General features: G+C 53.1%; 1 protein-coding gene across 9 annotated transcripts in view; it reads left to right on the top strand.

Annotated features, from left to right (window-relative positions):
• STXBP5L (syntaxin binding protein 5L) overlaps positions 1 to 21,768 on the top strand; it is a 619,515-nt gene that overhangs the window by 547,091 nt on the left and 50,656 nt on the right. For all 9 annotated transcript variants that reach the window (XM_063956843.1, XM_063956842.1, XM_063956846.1 and 6 more), the window contains one exon: positions 6,161 to 6,331. In XM_063956843.1, coding sequence (XP_063812913.1) covers positions 6,161 to 6,331 — 171 coding nt within the window. The remainder of the gene's footprint in view (positions 1 to 6,160; positions 6,332 to 21,768) is intronic.

The following is a 21,768-nucleotide window of genomic DNA, read 5'->3' as shown; positions in this document are numbered from 1 at the left end:
AGCGGTGAAGAAATGAGGCTGTGTATGTAGGGAGGAGTGGTGAGATGAGGCTGCAGATGTAGGGAGGAGCAGTGAGGTAATGAGGCTGGAGGTGTAGGCGGGAGCGGTGAGGATAATGATGCTGGGTATGTAGGGAGGAGTGGTGAGATGAGGCTGGAGATGTAGGGAGGAATGGTGAGGAGATGTAGGGAGGAGCGATGAGGTAATAAGGCTGGAGGTGTAGACGGAAGCGGTGAAGAAATGAGGCTGTGTATGTAGGGAGGAGTGGTGAGATGAGGCTGCAGATGTAGGGAGGAGCAGTGAGGTAATGAGGCTGGAGGTGTAGGCGGGAGCGGTGAGGATAATGATGCTGGGTATGTAGGGAGGAGTGGTGAGATGAGGCTGGAGATGTAGGGAGGAGCGATGAGGTAATAAGGCTGGAGGTGTAGACGGGAGCGGTGAAGAAATGAGGCTGTGTATGTAGGGAGGAGTGGTGAGAAGATGAGGCTGGAGATGTAGGGGGGAGTGGTGAGGAGATGAGGCTGGAGATGTAGGGCGGAGCGGTGAGGAAATGAGGCTGGAGATGTAGGGAGGAGCGATGAGCTAATGAGGCTGGAGGTGTAGGGAGGAGTGGTGAGATGAGGCTGGAGATATAGGGAGGAGCAGTGAGCTAATGAGGCTGGAGGTGTAGGGAGGAGTGGTGAGATGAGGCTGGAGATGTAGGGGGGAGTGGTGAGGAGATGAGGCTGGAGATGTAGGGAGGAGCAGTGAGGTAATGAGGCTGGAGGTGTAGGCGGGAGCGGTGAGGATAATGATGCTGGGTATGTAGGGAGGAGTGGTGAGATGAGGCTGGAGATGTAGGGAGGAGCGATGAGGTAATAAGGCTGGAGGTGTAGACGGGAGCGGTGAAGAAATGAGGCTGTGTATGTAGGGAGGAGTGGTGAGAAGATGAGGCTGGAGATGTAGGGGGGAGTGGTGAGGAGATGAGGCTGGAGATGTAGGGCGGAGCGGTGAGGAAATGAGGCTGGAGATGTAGGGAGGAGCGATGAGGTGATGAGGCTGGAGATGTAGGGAGGAGCGATGAGCTAATGAGGCTGGAGGTGTAGGGAGGAGTGGTGAGATGAGGCTGGAGATATAGGGAGGAGCAGTGAGGTAATGAGGCTGGAGGTGTAGGCGGTGAGGGTATGAAAGGAGTTTGTCTGAGTCATATAGGGAGCCAGTGGAGTGACTGGTAGAGATGTGGCAGCAGAGGTAGAGTGACGAGAGAGGAAAATGAGGAGGGCAGCAGAAATGAGGATAGACTGGAGACGGGCGAGGGTTCAGCTTGGTTGGCTAGAGACGTGTAATTTACATGAATGAGAGTTTTAGTAGAACCCTGGGTGGGGAGGAGCCTGATTTACAAACTTTTGCCCAGGTGGAGTTTTCAGGATTGTTAATGAGACAATGAGAGTGTATGGGGCAGATTCAGCAGCGCCACCTAGACATTGGACTTGGGGAAGGTGGGTAGTGAAATGTTCTCAGCAGACTGAAAGGGTGGGAGTACGGGGGTCTTGACTAGAGGGAAAGATGTTTTCCACATGTATTTTTACCCTATATTGGTTGTGCATTTTATATTTCTACTTCACCCGGTGTAGTGCGCGCCATACATCAGCGCTGTATTTTCCTGATTCCCCAATCCGATACACCATCAAAAACATGGATTGCCAACCATCGATGATCAGCCGGCCGTCTGGGAATCAGGAAAAATTTCCGTATTAAAAATCTCCAATTTGCTTATCATGTTTTGGTCAAGATCGGTAAATAGGGATTTTATCAATTCCCCGACCCTGGCGTTGAGAATCTGGGAATTGCGGCAGTCTGTCGCAGATGTATGGGCTCCTCTGTACAGACACGTACCTCGGTCCTTTTCCCCTCCAGAGCCCTGTTCCATGCGACCTTCCTGACCACTGAGTGATCACATATTATACTTACTCCAGAATTACAGGAAGTTCTGCTGGACTCTCGGGGGATTGGACCATCCTCCAGATCCCGCTCACTACCCCTGTTAATCGCGCATGGGGGTTGGGGAGGCAATATCTTCATTTGCACTGCCAGGACCCCAGCCACATCTTTTAGCCCTGGTTTGGATCAGATATTTTTATTTAGATCAAAATCTTTCTTAAAGTGAAGCGTCCAATACTAAGCACAATGGGTCACTTACATAGAATAATCCGCTGTACTAATAGGCCCTACACACTGGCCGATCCGCCGCCGAGCTGCCCGACGGCGGATACGGGCGACGGGCGACGGAGGGGCAGTGACGGGGGGAGTGAAGTTTCTTCACTCCCCCCGTCACCGGGCTGCATTGAAGTGCAGGCCAATATGGACGAGATCGTCCATATTGGCCTGCATGCACAACCGACGGGGGACCAGCGATGAACGAGCGCGGGGCCGCGCATCGTTCATCGCTGGAGCCCCCACACTGCACGATATGAACGTTATCTCGTTCATTAATAAACGAGATTGTTCATATCGTGCAGTCATGTCGGCCAGTGTGTAGGGCCTATTACAGTGTAACATTTCTTATAATATACAAAGAAACTCCTGAAAAATAAAAAGCTTTTGCAGAAATTTAGAAACATTTTAATATAAAGTTTATTGTTAAAATGCTGCACAAATATGAGCCAAACAACGGGCCTGTTTCATGTTTGTAAGTAAAGCAATAAAGCATGCAACTGGGCAAAACCATGCTGCACTGCAGGTGGGGGCAGTTGTAACATGTGCAGAGTTAGATTAGCGTGGTGTGCGTTCAAATGGTATCCGGACTCTTGGTCAACAGTGTCTAGGTCGACACACATTAGGTTGACACCTATTGGTCGACAGTGAGCAGGTCTACACAGGAAATAGGTTGCCACGGCCATTAGGTTGACACGAACAAGGTTGTCATGGAAACAGGCCGACATGAGTTTTCTCCCTTTTTTTATTTTTTTAACCTTTTTCATGTCAAACTATTGGCCGTGTCGACCTACTCACTGTCGATCATTAGGTGTCGACCTAATGTGTGTCGACCTAGACACTTTCGACCCTGAGTCCCATACCCATTCAAACTGAAATGTAACTTGCAGTGAACATGTGTGGGCTACATGCAGAAGCAGCCAGTATTTACCCTGCACAGAAACATATAAATGTACACGCTCCACCTTCATGGCGTCATGGTTTGTTCCAAACACAAAGTTACTTGCTTCTTTTGCTTTACTTACAAACAAGTAAAGTGTGAGCCTGTGCGGAGGAGGAGCTGGAACCTGCACGGGTGGATGTGAGGAGCTGGGAGGAACCAGACCTTTCCCTGCAACGCCTGGACCTGTGCAACATGGAAAGCTGATCCTTGTATTGTGAGAGAGATTACTGCAGTTATATCACAGGACGGAGGTTCTGTGCTTTGCAGCAGTGTATACAGCCATCCTGTCTCTGTGGAAACACTTCCATTTATAACCAGCTCAGAGCTGGCAGAGACTCAGTCAGGTCCAGTACTATTAATGGTGAGCGGCTTCTGGTTTCCCCTTACAGAGAAGTTCATGTCTAGACAGACTGTACCCCAGACACAGACTGTACCCCAGACACAGACTGTACCCCACAGACTACCCCAGAGACAGACTGTACCCCAGAGACAGACTGTACCCCAGACACAGACTGTACCCCAGACACAGACTGTACCCCAGACACAGACTGTACCCCACAGACTACCCCAGACACAGACTGTACCCCAGACACAGACTGTACCCCACAGACTACCCCAGAGACAGACTGTACCCCAGACACAGACTGTACCCCAGACACAGACTGTACCCCAGAGACAGACTGTACCCCAGACACAGACTGTACCCCAGACACAGACTGTACCCCAGACACAGACTGTACCCCACAGACTACCCCAGAGACAGACTGTACCCCAGACACAGACTGTACCCCAGACACAGACTGTACCCCAGAGACAGACTGTACCCCAGACACAGACTGTACCTCAGAGACAGACTGTACCCCAGACACAGACTGTACCCCACAGACTGTACCCCAGAGACAGACTGTACCCCAGAGACAGACTGTACCCCACAGACTGTACCCCAGACACAGACTGTACCCCACAGACTACCCCAGAGACAGACTGTACCCCAGACACAGACTGTACCTCAGACACAGACTGTACCCCAGAGACAGACTGTACCCCAGACACAGACTGTACCCCACAGACTACCCCAGAGACAGACTGTACCCCAGACACAGACTGTACCCCAGACAGAGACTGTACCCCACAGACTGTACCCCAGGCACAGACTGTACCCCACAGACTGTACCCCAGACACAGACTGTACCCCAGACACAGACTTTACCCCAGAGACAGACTGTACCCCAGATACAGACTGTACCCCACAGACTGTACCCCAGACACAGACTGTACCCCACAGACTGTACCCCAGACACAGACTGTACCCCAGAGACAGACTGTACCCCAGAGACAGACTGTACCCCAGACACAGACTGTACCCCAGACACAGACTGTACCCCAGACACAGACTGTACCCCAGAGACAGACTGTACCCCAGAGACAGTCGTACCCCAGACACAGACTGTACCCCAGAGACAGACTGTACCCCAGACACAGACTGTACCCCAGAGACAGACTGCTGCCAGGAATGTAACAGGACACAAATGAGACACGCAGTATATTAGAAGCTCTGACAGTGTGATAGAATGACAGTGGGGGTGGGGGGGGGGGGAGGGGGGACGTTCCTGCGATGGTTACGCTGTGTCTCAGTGGATCTGACGCTGTTGGATGTAACCTCCGATTATATCATAAGAATAGGTGCCATGTATGGAAAGATCTGCGTGGGTCTACTCCGCCATGATTGCATCCGGCAGACTTCCCGCGTATTTATGCCCATGTTTTAAAACCGTTGTGTTGGTAGCAAAATCTGTATTGGCTCTCAGGTCAGAGTAGAATACACAATGATGTGTTGCATCCAGCAGGACGATCTCTCCTTCTTGTGTAGTGAAAATCTAAATCCCACAAAGTCATATAACTTATACAGGTGCATCGGTGACAGCGCTGTCAGCCTCAGAGGTGTGACCAGCCAATCAGGAGCAAATAACTGGCGAGCGTCATTATTATCCGATCGTGTTTGCAGCGGCCGTTACTGTTCACGGTGTAAATTAGACCCTCCCACGTCACGTCTGTACAGTCGTGTGTGGACGCATGTGTCAGATTTACAGATGAAGAACCGTTTTGAATACTTTAGCTGCCTGTGTATGTATATGTAACTCCACCTCTGCGGAACCCACGGTTCCTCAAATGTCTGTTTCATGGACTGTCTAAGCTATGGAAAAGGAGACACTTTAATTGTATCATTACCCCGGCAGGTTACTGTACCCCCTTACAGTCACTCATACACATCAGTGCCTGGAGGTGCTGACAGTGACTGTCCGTGCTGCTGATATGGTGCATGATGATGCAGTAACGCAGCCAGCTCTTACCTCTGACGGGCCCTCATTCCGAGTTGATCGCACCAAGCAACTTTCTGGTGCTGGTGCGATCAACTAATCCCCGCCTATGGGGGGAGTGTATTATAGCATAGCAGGGCTGCGATCGCTTGTGCAGTGCTGCTATGCTAAAAAAGCTTCACACAAAACAAGATCAGCCCTGGACCTACTTACCCTGTGCGACGGGTCCAGCGATCCAGGTCTCGGCTTTGACGTCAGACATCCGCCCTCCGTTTGCCTGGACACGCCTGCGTTTTTCTTTACCACTTCCCAAAAACGGCTGGAAACGGTGAGTATCCGCCCCGGAACACCTCCCGCCTGTCCATCTTCTTTGCGATCGCCGCTGCGATCACATTTGTTGCTGGCGGCGTCGTAGCCCGGCGACGATTGCGACACGCAATGCGTCCCCCGCGCATGCGCATTTCCAACCCGTTCGCACCGCAGCGAAGAATCGCTGCGTGCGAATGGGTCGGAATGACCCCCACTGTACATCTCAGGGTTCTGATGTTGGTGCACCAGGAACGGTGTTAGTGCCAGTGGGGGGACGTTTGCTTCCGATGTATGTAAGAGGCATGTACATTATACATTGTGTGGTTGCAGTACCGCTATATACAGCTCAGTGCCAGCACAATGCCCTTCATGACTGGCGCACATGTCTGTTTTCTAGATCACGTTAACGGCCACTGTACAAGTCCAACATCACAGACCTGCAGTTCAGGGAAGCGGATCTCCAGTGCTGATGCCACGAAAGCCAACAGAAGAGGTCCGGGGAGACCCCCGTTCCGGAAAGCACAGTCTGCAGCGTGCATGGAGATATCCCTGCCAGTCACTTGTGAAGGTGAGCCCGGATCGCTGTCCGTGTGGTAGCCCTCCATATAGAGGTGACCCGTGTCCTTCTCCCACCCGCCAAGAGTCACATCTCTGTACATACTCCATTTCATGTCTGAAAGAGCCATTTATATTCCTGACTGCTGTGTGTAGTATTAGTCTTTAGTACTTTGTGTCTAGAGGTAGCTGGCATGACCCCTACATTAGTAAACTGTGCCTAGAGGTATGCTCTGTAGCTGGCATGACCCCTCTATTAGTTCCAAGCACTTTGCATTGGCATGCTCCTATCCCTGGGTACTTTGTAGAGACAGTCACAGAAGTTCTGTACGATGGTTTACCGCTAGGCGATTCTGCTGCTTTTGTATAAATACAGAAGGACAGCGTGCCCCTTCCCCAATTTCACCCGTGGCAACCACTATAACTGGGAGACCACAAGTGTGGAGTGGAACCAGACCCAGGGGTCATTGGTGAGGATGGTCACCAAGAACAGCAGGCTCTTCCTCTGAGAGGATGGGCAGGGGTAATTGAGAAGGCTGGGCCCCATGTAGTTGCACCTGTGACACTCCAGTGGTCCCAGCGTTGTAGATGGTGGTCTTGTACGCCTATGAGTAGGAATAATAAAAATAAATTATACATGAATGATTAGATAACTTTTAAGACTCCACAAACTCCCTGTTCGCTATAAGAGAATTTTATTTCTCTTGCATCCATCGTGGAACTCTGGATCAGTGGGGTATAAAGGTGGCTGTAGGTGCTTGTGCTGGAAATTACTTCTAGCACCCAATGTTCCTCTGATGGCTAAATGGTCTTGCAGATGCAAGTGCATAGCCTACAGTGGCAGCCTAGGGGTCAGACAAGGGGTGACCTCACTATCCATTTATCAGCTGTAACCCAGACAGTGGTGGTCTGCAGGAGGAGAGGTGCGTAATTTAGATCAAAGTTTGCATCTCCTCCATTGCAAGGTGACTTTTTTCCTTTCTCAGGAAAGCCTCCTCTAGGGGACAGACGCAGAGGACAGTGATTACTCCGTGTGTCTCCTACCGTAGGAATGTAATAGAGTGTAGTGTAGCAGAGCCTCTCGTGGTGGGTCAACTTCAGGGCCGATTTACCTAGTGGGATGTCTGTAGGTGGGTGCCTTAGGTGTGTCACTTACAGATGATATTGTCAACCTGGGGGGTCCTTTAAAACCCAAATCCATTATCACTGCGTGTAAATTGCCTTTAGTGTGTCAAGTGTGTCGGGTGTTCCTTTTGCACCTATATTTCTCTGACGTCCTAGTGGATGCTGGGACTCCGTAAGGAACATGGGGAATAGCGGCTCCGCAGGAGACAGGGCACAAGAATAAAAGCTTTAGGATCAGGTGGTGTGCACTGGCTCCTCCCCCTATGACCCTCCTCCAAGCCTCAGTTAGATTTTTGTGCCCGAACGAGAAGGGTGCAGGCTAGGTGGCTCTCCTGAGCTGCTTAGAATAAAAGTGTATTTTAGGTTTTTTATTTTCAGTGAGTCCTGCTGGCAACAGGCTCACTGCATCGTGGGACTAAGGGGAGAAGAAGCGAACTCACCTGCGTGCAGAGTGGATTGGGCTTCTTAGGCTACTGGACATTAGCTCCAGAGGGACGATCACAGGTTCAGCCTGGATGGGTCCCGGAGCCGCGCCGCCGGCCCCCTTACAGAGCCAGAAGAGCGAAGAGGTCCGGTGAAATCGGCGGCAGAAGACGGTCCTGTCTTCAGACTAAGGTAGCGCACAGCACCGCAGCTGTGCGCCATTGCTCTCAGCACACTTCACACTCCGGTCACTGAGGGTGCAGGGCGCTGGGGGGGGAGCGCCCTGAGACGCAATATAAACAGATAATACCTTAGGTTGGCAAAAGAATACATCACATATAGCTCCTGGGCTATATGGATGTATTTTAACCCCTGCCATTTTTACAGAAAAGAGCGGGAGATAAGGACGTCGTGAAGGGGCGGAGCCTATCTCCTCAGCACACAAGCGCCATTTTCCCTCACAGTTCCGCTGGAAGGACGGCTCCCTGACTCTCCCCTGCAGACTTGCTACAGAATCAGGGTAAAAAAGAGAAGGGGGGGCACTATTGGCAGCTAAAAATAATATAAACAGCAGCTATAAGGGAATAACACTTATATAAGGTTATCCCTGTATATATATATATAGCGCTTGGTGTGTGCTGGCAGACTCTCCCTCTGTCTCTCCAAAGGGCTAGTGGGGTCCTGTCCTCTATCAGAGCATTCCCGGTGTGTGTGCTGTGTCGGTACGTGTGTGTCGACATGTATGAGGAGGAAAATGATGTGGAGGCGGAGCAATTGCCTGGGTTAGTGATGTCACCCCCTAGGGAGTCGACACCTGACTGGATGATCGTATTTAAAGAATTAAGTGATAATGTCAGCACTTTGCAAAAAACGGTTGACGACATGAGACAGCCGGCAAATCAATTAGTGCCTGTCCAGGCGTCTCAGACACCGTCAGGGGCCCTAAAACGCCCGTTACCTCAGTGGGTCGACACAGACCCAGACACAGATACTGAGTCTAGTGTCGACGGTGAGGAGACAAACGTAATGTCCAGTAGGGCCACACGTTACATGATCACGGCAATGAAGGAGGCATTGAACATTTCTGACACTACAAGTACCACAAAGAAGGGTATTATGTGGGGTGTGAAAAAACTACCAATAGTTTTTCCTGAGTCAGATGAATTAAATGAGGTGTGTGATAAAGCGTGGGTTTCCCCCGACAAAAAACTGCTAATTTCTAAAAAATTATTGGCACTATATCCTTTCCCGTCAGAGGTTAGGACGCGTTGGGAAACACCCCCTAGGGTAGATAAGGCGCTCACACGTTTATCTAAACAAGTAGCGTTACCGTCTCCTGATATGGCCACCCTCAAAGAACCAGCTGATAGAAGGCTGGAAAATATCCTAAAAAGTATATACACACATACTGGTGTTATACTGCGACCAGCAATCGCTTCAGCCTGGATGTGCAGTGCTGGAGTCGCGTGGTCGGATTCCCTGACTGAAAATATTGATACCCTGGATAGGGACAATATATTGTTAACTATAGAGCAATTGAAGGATGCATTACTATATATGCGTGATGCACAGAGGGATATTTGCACCCTGGCATCAAGAGTAAGTGCTATGTCCATTTCTGCCAGAAGAGCGTTATGGACGCGACAGTGGTCAGGGGATGCGGATTCCAAACGACATATGGAAGTATTGCCGTATAAAGGGGAGGAGTTATTTGGGGCTGGTCTATCGGACCTGGTGGCCACGGCAACGGCTGGAAAGTCCACCTTTTTACCCCAGGTCACTTCACATCAGCAGAAAAAGACACCGTCTTTTCAAACTCAGTCCTTTCGTTCCCATAAGTACAAGCGAGCTAAAGGCCACTCCTTTCTGCCCCGGGGCAGAGGAAGAGGAAAAAGACTGCACCATGCAGCCGCTTCCCAGGAGCAGAAGCCCTCCCCTGCTTCTGCCAAGTCTTCAGCATGACGCTGGGGCTTTACAAGCAGACTCAGACATGGTGGGGGCCCGTCTCAAGAATTTCAACGCGCAGTGGGCTCACTCGCAAGTGGACCCCTGGATTCTACAGGTAGTATCGCAGGGGTACAAACTGGAATTCGAGGCGTTTCCCCCTCGCCGGTTCCTGAAGTCTGCTCTACCAAAGTCTCCCTCCGACAGGGAGGCAGTTTTGGAAGCCATTCACAAGCTGTATTCCCAGCAGGTGATAATCAAGGTACCCCTCCTACAACAGGGAAAGGGGTATTATTCCACGCTGTTTGTGGTACCGAAGCCGGACGGCTCGGTGAGACCAATTTTAAATCTGAAATCCTTGAACACTTACATAAAAAGGTTCAAATTCAAGATGGAATCACTCAGAGCGGTGATAGCAAACCTGGAAGAAGGGGACTATATGGTGTCTCTGGACATCAAAGATGCTTATCTCCACGTCCCAATCTACCCTTCTCACCAAGGGTACCTCAGGTTTGTAGTACAAAACTGTCATTATCAGTTTCAGACGCTGCCGTTTGGGTTGTCCACGGCACCTCGGGTCTTTACCAAGGTAATGGCCGAAATGATGATTCTTCTTCGAAGAAAAGGCATCTTAATTATCCCTTACTTGGACGATCTCCTGATAAGGGCAAGGTCCAGGGAACAGTTAGAAGTCGGAGTAGCACTATCTCAGGTAGTGTTACGTCAGCACGGGTGGATCCTAAATATTCCAAAATCGCAGCTGATTCCAACGACACGTCTACTGTTCCTAGGAATGATTCTGGACACAGTCCAGAAGAAGGTGTTTCTCCCGGAGGAGAAGGCCAGGGAGTTATCCGAGCTAGTCAGGAACCTCCTAAAACCAGGCCAGGTGTCAGTGCATCAGTGCACGAGGGTCCTGGGAAAAATGGTGGCTTCTTACGAAGCGATTCCATTCGGAAGATTCCATGCAAGAACTTTTCAGTGGGATCTACTGGACAAATGGTCCGGATCGCATCTTCAGATGCATCAGCGGATAACCCTGTCGCCAAGGACAAGGGTGTCTCTTCTGTGGTGGCTGCAGAGTGCTCATCTACTAGAGGGCCGCAGATTTGGCATTCAGGATTGGATCCTGGTGACCACGGATGCAAGCCTGAGAGGCTGGGGAGCAGTCACACAGGGAAAAAATTTCCAGGGCTTGTGGTCAAGCATGGAAACATCTCTTCATATAAACATTCTGGAACTAAGGGCCATTTACAATGCCCTAAGTCAAGCGAAACCCCTGCTTCAGGGTCAGGCGGTATTGATCCAATCGGACAACATCACGTCAGTCGCCCACGTAAACAGACAGGGCGGCACGAGAAGCAGGAGGGCAATGGCAGAAGCTGCAAGGATTCTTCGCTGGGCGGAAAATCATGTGATAGCACTGTCTGCAGTGTTCATTCCGGGAGTGGACAACTGGGAAGCAGACTTCCTCAGCAGACACGACCTCCACCCGGGAGAGTGGGGACTTCACCCAGAAGTCTTCCACCTGATAGTAAACCGTTGGGAAGAACCAAAGGTGGACATGATGGCGTCCCGTCTAAACAAAAAACTAGACAGATATTGCGCCAGGTCAAGGGACCCTCAGGCAATAGCGGTGGACGCTCTGGTAACGCCGTGGGTGTACCAGTCAGTGTATGTGTTCCCTCCTCTGCCTCTCATACCAAAAGTACTGAGAATCATAAGAAGGAGAGGAGTAAGAACTATACTCGTGGTTCCGGATTGGCCAAGAAGGACTTGGTACCCGGAACTTCAAGAGATGCTCACGGACAAACCGTGGCCTCTACCTCTGAGAAAGGACCTGCTCCAGCAGGGGCCTTGTCTGTTCCAAGACTTACCGCGGCTGCGTTTGACGGCATGGCGGTTGAACGCCGGATCCTGAGGGAAAAAGGCATTCCAGATGAAGTCATCCCTACCCTGGTCAAGGCCAGGAAGGACGTAACCGCAAAACATTATCACCGCATTTGGCGAAAATATGTTGCGTGGTGTGAGGCCAAGAAGGCCCCTACAGAGGAATTTCAACTGGGTCGTTTCCTCCATTTCCTGCAAACAGGACTATCTATGGGCCTAAAATTAGGGTCCATTAAGGTTCAAATTTCGGCCCTGTCGATTTTCTTCCAGAAAGAACTGGCTTCAGTGCCTGAAGTTCAGACATTTGTAAAAGGGGTACTGCATATACAGCCTCCTTTTGTGCCTCCAGTGGCACCTTGGGATCTCAATGTTGTGTTGAGTTTCCTAAAGTCACATTGGTTTGAACCACTCACCACTGTGGACTTCAAATATCTCACATGGAAGGTGACGATGCTGTTAGCCCTGGCTTCAGCCAGGCGTGTGTCAGAATTGGCGGCTTTATCATATAAAAGCCCTTACTTAATTTTTCATTCTGACAGGGCAGAATTGAGGACTCGTCCTCAATTTCTACCTAAGGTGGTTTCTGCATTTCACATGAACCAACCTATTGTGGTACCTGCGGCTACTAGGGACTTGGAGGACTCCAAGTTGCTTGACGTTGTCAGGGCCCTGAAAATATATGTTTCCAGGACGGCTGGAGTCAGAAAATCTGACTCGCTGTTTATCCTGTATGCACCCAACAAGCTGGGTGCTCCTGCTTCTAAACAGACGATTGCTCGTTGGATTTGTAGTACAATTCAGCTTGCACATTCTGTGGCAGGCCTGCCACAGCCAAAATCGGTAAAAGCCCATTCCACAAGGAAAGTGGGCTCATCTTGGGCGGCTGCCCGAGGGGTCTCGGCTTTACAACTTTGCCGAGCAGCTACTTGGTCAGGGGCAAACACGTTTGCTAAATTCTACAAATTTGATACCCTGGCTGAGGAGGACCTGGAGTTCTCTCATTCGGTGCTGCAGAGTCATCTGCACTCTCCCGCCCGTTTGGGAGCTTTGGTATAATCCCCATGGTCCTTACGGAGTCCCAGCATCCACTAGGACGTCAGAGAAAATAAGATTTTACTTACCGATAAATCTATTTCTCGTAGTCCGTAGTGGATGCTGGGCGCCCATCCCAAGTGCGGATTGTCTGCAATACTTGTATATAGTTATTGTTACAAAAATTCGGGTTATTATTGTTGTGAGCCATCTTTTCAGAGGCTCCTTTTCGTTTTATCATACTGTTAACTGGGTTCAGATCACGAGTTGTACGGTGTGATTGGTGTGGCTGGTATGAGTCTTACCCGGGATTCAATATCCTTCCTTATTATGTACGCTCGTCCGGGCACAGTATCCTAACTGAGGCTTGGAGGAGGGTCATAGGGGGAGGAGCCAGTGCACACCACCTGATCCTAAAGCTTTTATTCTTGTGCCCTGTCTCCTGCGGAGCCGCTATTCCCCATGGTCCTTACGGAGTCCCAGCATCCACTACGGACTACGAGAAATAGATTTATCGGTAAGTAAAATCTTATTTTTTCAGCTACAGAACCAAAGCTTGTGGGTCACTGAATCAGGCTTCACGCCCTATCCCCACAGAAAGGTCACTGAGTCAGGCTTCATACCCTATCCCCACAGAAGGGTCACTGAGTCAGGCTTCATGCCCTATCCCCACAGAAGGGTCACTGAGTCAGGCTTCATGCCCTATCCCCACAGAAGGGTCACTGAGTCAGGCTTCATGCCCTATCCCCACAGAAGGGTCACTGAGTCAGGCTTCATGCCCTATCCCCACAGAAGGGTCACTGAGTCAGGCTTCATGCCCTATCCCCACAGAAGGGTCACTGAGTCAGGTTTCATGTCCTATCCCCACAGAAGGGTAACTGAGTCAGGCTTTATGCAATATACCCACAGGAGAGTCACTGAGTCAGGCTATACCCACAGAAGGGTCACTGAGTCAGGCTTCATGCTCTATACCCACAGAAGGGTCACTGAGTCAGGCTTCATGTCATATACCCACAGAAGGGTCACTGAGTCAGGCTTCATGCCGTATCCCCACAGAAGGGTCACTGAGTCAGGCTTCATGCCCTATCCCCACAGAAGGGTCACTGAGTCAGGTTTCATGCCCTATCCCCACAGAAGGGTCACTGAGTCAGGCTTCATGCCCTATCCCTACAGAAGGGTCACTGAGTCAGGCTTCATGCCCTATCCCCACAGAAGGGTCACTGAGTCAGGCTTCATGCCCTATCCCCACAGAAGGGTCACTGAGTCAGGCTTCATGCCCTATCCCCACAGAAGGGTCACTGAGTCAGGCTTCATGCCCTATCCCCACAGAAGGGTCACTGAGTCAGGCTTCATGCCCTATACCCACAGAAAGGTCACTGAGTCAGGCTTCATGCTCTATCCACACAGAATGGTCACTGAGTCAGGCTTCATGCCATATATCCACAGAAAGGTCACTGAGTCAGGCTTTATGCCCTATCCCCACAGAAAGGTCACTGAGTCATGCTTCATGCCCTATCCCCACAGAAGGGTCACTGAGTCATGCTTCATGTCATATACCCACAGAAGGGTCACTGAGTCAGGTTTCGTGCCCTATCCCCACAGAAGGGTCACTGAGTCAGGCTTCATGTCATATACCCACAGAAGGGTCACTGAGTCAGGCTTCATGCCCTATCCCCACAGAAAGGTCACTGAGTCATGCTTCATGCCCTATACCCACAGAAGGGTCACTGAGTCAGGTTTCATGTCATATACCCACAGAAGGGTCACTGAGTCAGGTTTCGTGCCCTATCCCCACAGAAAGGTCACTGAGTCATGCTTCATGTCATATACCCACAGAAGGGTCACTGAGTCAGGCTTCATGCCCTATCCCCACAGAAAGGTCACTGAGTCATGCTTCATGCCCTATACCCACAGAAGGGTCACTGAGTCAGGTTTCATGTCATATACCCACAGAAGGGTCACTGAGTCAGGTTTCATGTCATATACCCACAGAAGGGTCACTGAGTCAGGTTTCGTGCCCTATCCCCACAGAAGGGTCACTGAGTCAGGCTTCATGCCCTATCCCTACAGAAGGGTCACTGAGTCAGGCTTCATGCCCTATCCCCACAGAAGGGTCACTGAGTCAGGCTTCATGCCCTATCCCCACAGAAAGGTCACTGAGTCAGGCTTAATGCCCTTATCCCCACAGAAAGGTCACTGAGTCAGGCTACATGCCCTATCCCCACAGAAAGGTCACTGAGTCATGCTTCATGTCATATACCCACAGAAGGGTCACTGAGTCAGGCTTCATGCCCTATCCCCACAGAAAGGTCACTGAGTCAGGCTTCATGCCCTATCCCCACAGAAATGTCACTGTTTACCCAGAGTCTGGCAAAGTCTACACAAAGTCTGCACCTGTTCCTCTTCTTTGAATAGAATGTTAGAATTCTGTTAGGCTGGGCAAATGCCACAAATGCCCCGCTCTGGTCCGGCCCAGTCATGGGGGAGATCTGGCTCTCGCCTCTTCTCACAATGGAGTCTCTCTCTCTCTCCTAAAATGTATTTAGGGCATCAGGACCTCACAGTCTCCAATTGGTGAGGGTTGCACGTGCCTCCTCATTCCGGTCTCAACACGGGCTCTTCCTGTCCACCTAGCGACTGCCGGTCCTTGCTAAACTCATAGCAGCAGTAGTGGCCTCTTGTGAGCCCTAGGTGTGACAGTCATTTCCTGAATGGCCTCGTCCCTACTCTAGGCCCACAGGCGGATGTCATCTCAGGCAGTTTCATGGGTGACCTGTCTCTTTACCTTAGATTGTGTCATTTTCCCTCCATTGTGCCACTATTACCTCAGTTTTGCTTCTTACAGTAGTTTGCGTATTGGGCGTGATGTAGATGTGGTCGGAGAAGCACTATTTATTATTTATGTATTAGCAGTTTCTTATATAGCGCAGCATATTCCGTTGCGCTTCGCAATTGGAAAAACAGTAATAGAACAAAACTGGGTAAAAACAGACAGACACAGATGTAGGAAGGCCCTGCTCGCAAGCTTACACTCTATAGCACTAATATGGTAATGCACTAGAGGGCGTCATGCCCCCTGCATGCATCACTGATCCGAGATGCATCCTAGCATGCGCTATTGGATTGTCTGCGACACCATCTGTCTGCGTGACCTATGAATTTGCGCAAGCTGGCTGCAGCAGCAGAACAACAAGGCCAGGAAGTCTTCATCCTTCGGACGGAGATCCTGGCCTCATACCTCCCCCGCAATGGTGGGGTCACGCCTCTGTTTTGGGATACCTAAGCCATCACCGACCCCAAACAGCATCACTGACAGTCTGATGCCTTATCACATCCGCCGTCGCAGACCTGTACTGCACACGCTCAGTACCATCTTGGCGCATGTGCAAGGTACGTCTGTCGGCTCTAGCAGAGCTCCTGCTCGTGTCCCGGCTCCCTGTGAGCAAGTCCTTCTTCAGTGACAGCTTTTTGTTTGTAATCGCTGGATTACCTAAAGCAGTGGTTCTCCTACTCAGTTGTCAGGACCCCACACAGGCCACGTTTTCCAAGTCACCCGGCAGCTGCGCTGTGTATCTCCAACTGTCACTTTTTAAATCTTCAGTGGTGACCCAGAAAACGTGAACTCTTTGGGGTCCTGAGGACTTAGTTTGAGAATTTATGGCCTAATGGACCTTTCCTGGAGCCCAGAAACTAGGTCAGCTAGAAACTGGTGCAGAGGGGTTTTTTTGCAGGCGTTTTTTATTTCTTAGTAAAATAATCAAATCCATTGCTTTTCTTGCACCATTTGTCCAAACTTTGCTACAGGTCTCAGCAGGAACTGGAGGCCATGAAATACTGAAGCTTGTAGTTCTACAAGCCCCAGCATACCCGAACACCTTTAGGTGGCCAGGGCATGCTGGGGTCCTTAGTGCAACATTGGAAAAAATTCTAGTATGGGGGGGGCATTTTTGGGTAAGTCTGGTTCCCATAGGTAATCCCAAGGGCTGAGTGACACTATTGTAGGTGTGTCCACGCTTTTTCCCCTGGCACCAGATCTTGCTGACACATCTTAGGGTGGCAGTGCTAGAGTCCTTGTAGCTTTATCAGGTGGCGTAGGCTTGTATTATTATTTTTTTATTTTTAAATTATTTGGTTTTCCTGATGGTGCACGGTCCGCGCTGATCAGTATTCAGCAATGGGGAAAGCAGCGGCAGGTGGATTGCCTTCCAAGAGGCTAATCTGCACCTACGCCCATCCTTACATAGGATTACCGCTGCTATCCGACAGCCGGATACTGTTAGAGATGTGCAGGTTCTGATTTACTTGGTTCTTATCGCTAAAATACCGCAAGTTCAGATTTAACTGGACTTTTCTTATTGGCTATCCAAAACATGTGACAGCCGAATAGCCAATAAGATGCTGTTTTTGAGTTTTGAGTAAATTCCAATTTACTGCACTGCTTTGGACATTTGGAAACGTGTCCAATTGTACATGAGACCCTTAGATTAAAGTACGCTGAGGTCATCTTGAAGCTAGTCGTCCAGTTTTGGAAACTAGCAAAGAAAAACGCTAATTAATTGAATAATAGTCCCCTGAAGCCCACGTTTGCCTCTTTTCTGATCCACTTGTGATCACAAATATGATTTTTTTCTTTCTTGAACTGTTGTAATGCCAAAATTATCCCAATACAGCTCAGTGCTTCTGCTCAGTGACCCTGGCCACCTCTAGATGTGATGGCTATGAGAAGGAGTCTCAGGGTCACCCTTCTGCCATCATGTTGCAGTGGAAAACGCTGTTTCAGTCACCGCCGCCTCCCAGTCACAGCCACCTCCAGGACACCGCCAGCTCCCAGTCACCGCCGCCTCCCAGTCACAGTCACCGCCACGTCACAGCCACCTCCCAGTCACAGCCACCTCCCAGTCACAGCCACCTCCAAGTCACAGCCACCTCCAGGCCACCGCCAGCTTCCAGTCACCACCAGCTCCCTGTCACAGCCACCTCCCAGCCACTGCCAGCTCCCAGTCACCGCCACGTCACAGCCAGCTCCCAGTCACAGCCACCTCCAGGACACCGCCAGCTCCCAGCCACTGCCGCCTCCCAGTCACAGCCACCTCCCAGTCACAGCCACCTCCAGGACACCGCCAGCTCCCAGTCACCGCCGCCTCCCAGTCACAGGCACCGCCACGTCACAGCCACCTCCAAGTCACAGCCACCTCCCAGTCACAGCCACCTCCAAGTCACAGCCACCTCCAGGCCACCGCCAGCTCCCTGTCACAGCCACCTCCCAGCCACTGCCAGCTCCCAGTCACCGCCACGTCACAGCCACCTCCAGCTCCCAGTCACAGCCACCTCCAGGACACCACCAGCTCCCAGCCACTGCCGCCTCCCAGTCACAGCCACCTCCCAGTCACAGCCACCTCCAGGACACCGCCAGCTCCCAGTCACCGCCGCCTCCCAGTCATAGGCACCGCCACGTCACAGCCACCTCCAGGCCACCGCCAGCTTCCAGTCACCGCCAGCTCCCTGTCACAGCCACCTCCCAGCCACTGCCAGCTCCCTGTCACAGCCACCTCCAGGCCACAGCCAGCTTCCAGTCACCGCCAGCTCCCTGTCACAGCCACCTCCCAGCCACTGCCAGCTCCCAGTCACCGCCGCGTCACAGTCACCGCCACCTCCAGCTCCCAGTCACAGCCACCTCCAGGACACCGCCAGCTCCCAGCCACCTCCCAATCACCGCCGCCTCCCAGTCACAGCCACCTCCAGGACACCGCCAGCTCCCAGCCACCGCCACCTCCCAGTCACAGTCACCGCCACCTCGCAGCCACCTCCAAGTCACAGCCACCTCCAGGCCACCGCCAGCTTCCAGCCACTGCCAGCTCCCTGTCACCGCCGCGTCACAGCCACTGCCAGCTCCCAGTCACTGCCGCGTCACAGCCACCTCCCAGTCACAGCCACCTCCAGGCCACCGCCAGCTCCCAGTCACAGCCACCTCCCATCACAGCCACCTCCAGGACACCGCCAGCTCCCAGCCACCGCCACCTCCCTGTCACCGCCACCTCCCAGTCACAGTCGCAGCCACTTCCAAGTCACAGCCACCTCCCAGTCACAGCCACCTCCCAGTCACAGCCACCTCCCAGTCACAGCCACCTCCAAGTCACAGCCACCTCCCAGTCACAGCCACCTCCAAGTCACAGCCACCTCCCAAGCCACCGCCAGCTCCCTGTCACAGCCACCTCCCAGCCACCACCAGCTCCCTGTCACAGCCACCTCCAAGTCAAAGCCACCTCCAGGCCACCGCCAGCTTCCAGTCACCGCCAGCTCCCTGTCACAGCCACCTCCCAGCCACTGCCAGCTCCCAGTCACCGCCGCGTCACAGTCACAGCCACCTCCCAGTCACAGCCACCTCCAGGACACCGCCAGCTCCCAGCCACCTCCCAGTCACCGCCGCCTGCCAGTCACAGCCACCTCCCAGTCACAGCCACCTCCAGGACACCGCCAGCTCCCAGCCACAGCCACCTCCAAGTCACAGCCACCTCCAAGTCACAGCCACCTCCCAGTCACAGCCACCGCCAGCTTCCAGCCACTGCCAGCTCCCTGTCACAGCCACTGCCAGCTCCCAGTCACCGCTGCGTCACAGCCACCTCCCAGTCACAGCCACCTCCCATCACAGCCACCTCCAGGACACCGCCAGCTCCCAGCCACCCCCACCTCCCTGTCACCGCCGCCTCCCAGTCACAGTCGCAGCCACTTCCAAGTCACAGCCACCTCCCAGTCACAGCCACCTCCCAGTCACAGCCACCTCCCAGTCACAGCCACCTCCAAGTCACAGCCACCTCCAAGCCACCGCCAGCTTCCAGTCACCGCCAGCTCCCTGTCACAGCCACCTCCCAGCCACCACCAGCTCCCTGTCACAGCCACCTCCAAGTCACAGCCACCTCCAAGTCAAAGCCACCTCCAGGCCACCGCCAGCTTCCAGTCACCGCCAGCTCCCTGTCACAGCCACCTCCCAGCCACTGCCAGCTCCCAGTCACCGCCGCGTCACAGTCACAGCCACCTCCAGCTCCTAGTCACAGCCACCTCCAGGACACCGCCAGCTCCTAGCCACCTCCCAGTCACCGCCGCCTGCCAGTCACAGCCACCTCCCAGTCACAGCCACCTCCAGGACACCGCCAGCTCCCAGCCACAGCCACCTCCAAGTCACAGCCACCTCCAAGTCACAGCCACCTCCAAGTCACAGCCACCTCCCAGTCACAGCCACCGCCAGCTTCCAGCCACTGCCAGCTCCCTGTCACAGCCACCTCCCAGCCACTGCCAGCTCCCAGTCACCGCCGCGTCACAGCCACCTCCCAGTCACAGCCACCTCCAGGCCACCGCCAGCTCCCAGTCACAGCCACCTCCTAGTCACAGCCACCTCCAGGACACCGCCAGCTCCCAGCCACCTCCCAGTCACAGCCACCTCCCAGCCACCGCCACCTCCCGAACACAGCCACCTCCCAGTCACCGCCACCTCCAGGCCACCGCCAGCTTCCAGCCACTGCCATCTCCCCGTCACAGCCACCGCCAGCTCCCAGTTACCGCCGTGTCACAGCCACCTCCCAGTTACAGCCATCTCCCAGTCACAGCCACTTCCAGCTCCCAGTCACAGCCACCTCCCAGTCACAGCCACCTCCAGGACACCACCAGCTCCCAGCCACCTCCCAGTCACAGCCACCTCCCAGTCACCGCCGCATCCTAGTCACAGCTACCTCCCAGTCACAGCCACCACCCAGCCACTGCCACCTCCAGGCCACCACCAGCTTCCAGTCACCGCCAACTCCCAGCCACCGCCAACTCCCACTCACCGTCACCTCCAGGCCACTGCCAGCTCCAAGCCACTGCCAGCTCCCTGCCACAGCCACCTCCCTGCCACAGCCACCTCCCTGCCACAGCCACCTCCCTGCCACCGCCACCTCCCAGCCACCGCCACCTCCCAGTCACAGCCACCTCCCAGTCACCGCCACCTTCCAGTCTCTGCCAGCTCCCAGTCACTGCCACTTTCCAGTCTCCGCCAGCTCCCAGTCACAGCCACCTCCAGACCATCGGTAGCTCCCAGTCACTGCCATACCTCCCAGCCACCGCCACCTCCAGGCCATCGCTGGCTCCCAGCCACCGCCAGCTCCCAGTCACCGCCACCTTCCAGTCACAGCCAGCTCCCAGTCACTGCCACCTCCAGGCCACCACCACCTCCCAGCCACCGCCACCTCCCAGTCACCGCCACCTTCCAGTCACAGCCACCTCCAGCTTCCAGCCACCGCCACCTCCCAGTCACCGCCACCTTCCAGTCACCGCCAGCTCCCAGTCACCACCACCTCCCAGTCACAGCCACCTCCAGGCCATCGCTAGCTCCCAATCACCGCCACCTCCCAGTCACCGCCACCTTCCAGTCACCGCCAGCTCCCAGTCACCACCACTTTCCAGTCACCGCCAGCTCCCAGCCAACGCCAGCTCCCAGTCACAGCCACCTCCAGACCATCGGTAGCTCCCAGTCACTGCCACACCTCCCAGCCACCGCCAACTCCCAGTCACAGCCACCTCCAGGCCATCGCTGGCTCCCAGCCACCGCCAGCTCCTAGTCACCGCCACCTCCCAGTCACCGCCACCTCCCAGTCACAGCCACCTCCAGGTCACCGCCAGCTTCCAACCACCACCAGCTTCCAGCCACCGCCACCTTCCAGTCACCGCCACCTTCCAGTCACCGCCTGGGAAAGCTCGCCATATTTTCAAGTCATTTCTGAGACTGTGTAACTTAATCACAACTGCTGACTCTGGACGCACGCACACACGGACATTGTGTTTACCCAGGATCAGGCCCTTAATGAGGCAATGAGGAAATCCATGTGTAAATGTTACATAGTATGTATAAGGCTCGGCGCTCCGGGCTGGAAGCTGCGTCTGTCTCAGGGGACTGCTCTGTTATATACACACTGTAAACAGCTACAAAGCCGGATATATTACCCTGTAATACAGCCATGTCATCAGTGATGCATGTACCATATATCTCTGCAGGGTCTGCTGCTA

Source organism: Pseudophryne corroboree, chromosome 2, assembly GCF_028390025.1.
Source record: "Pseudophryne corroboree isolate aPseCor3 chromosome 2, aPseCor3.hap2, whole genome shotgun sequence".
Classification (NCBI taxonomy): domain Eukaryota; kingdom Metazoa; phylum Chordata; class Amphibia; order Anura; family Myobatrachidae; genus Pseudophryne; species Pseudophryne corroboree.
The sequence above is the reverse complement of the archived record's forward strand: the minus strand, read 5'-3'. Positions and strand labels throughout refer to the sequence as shown.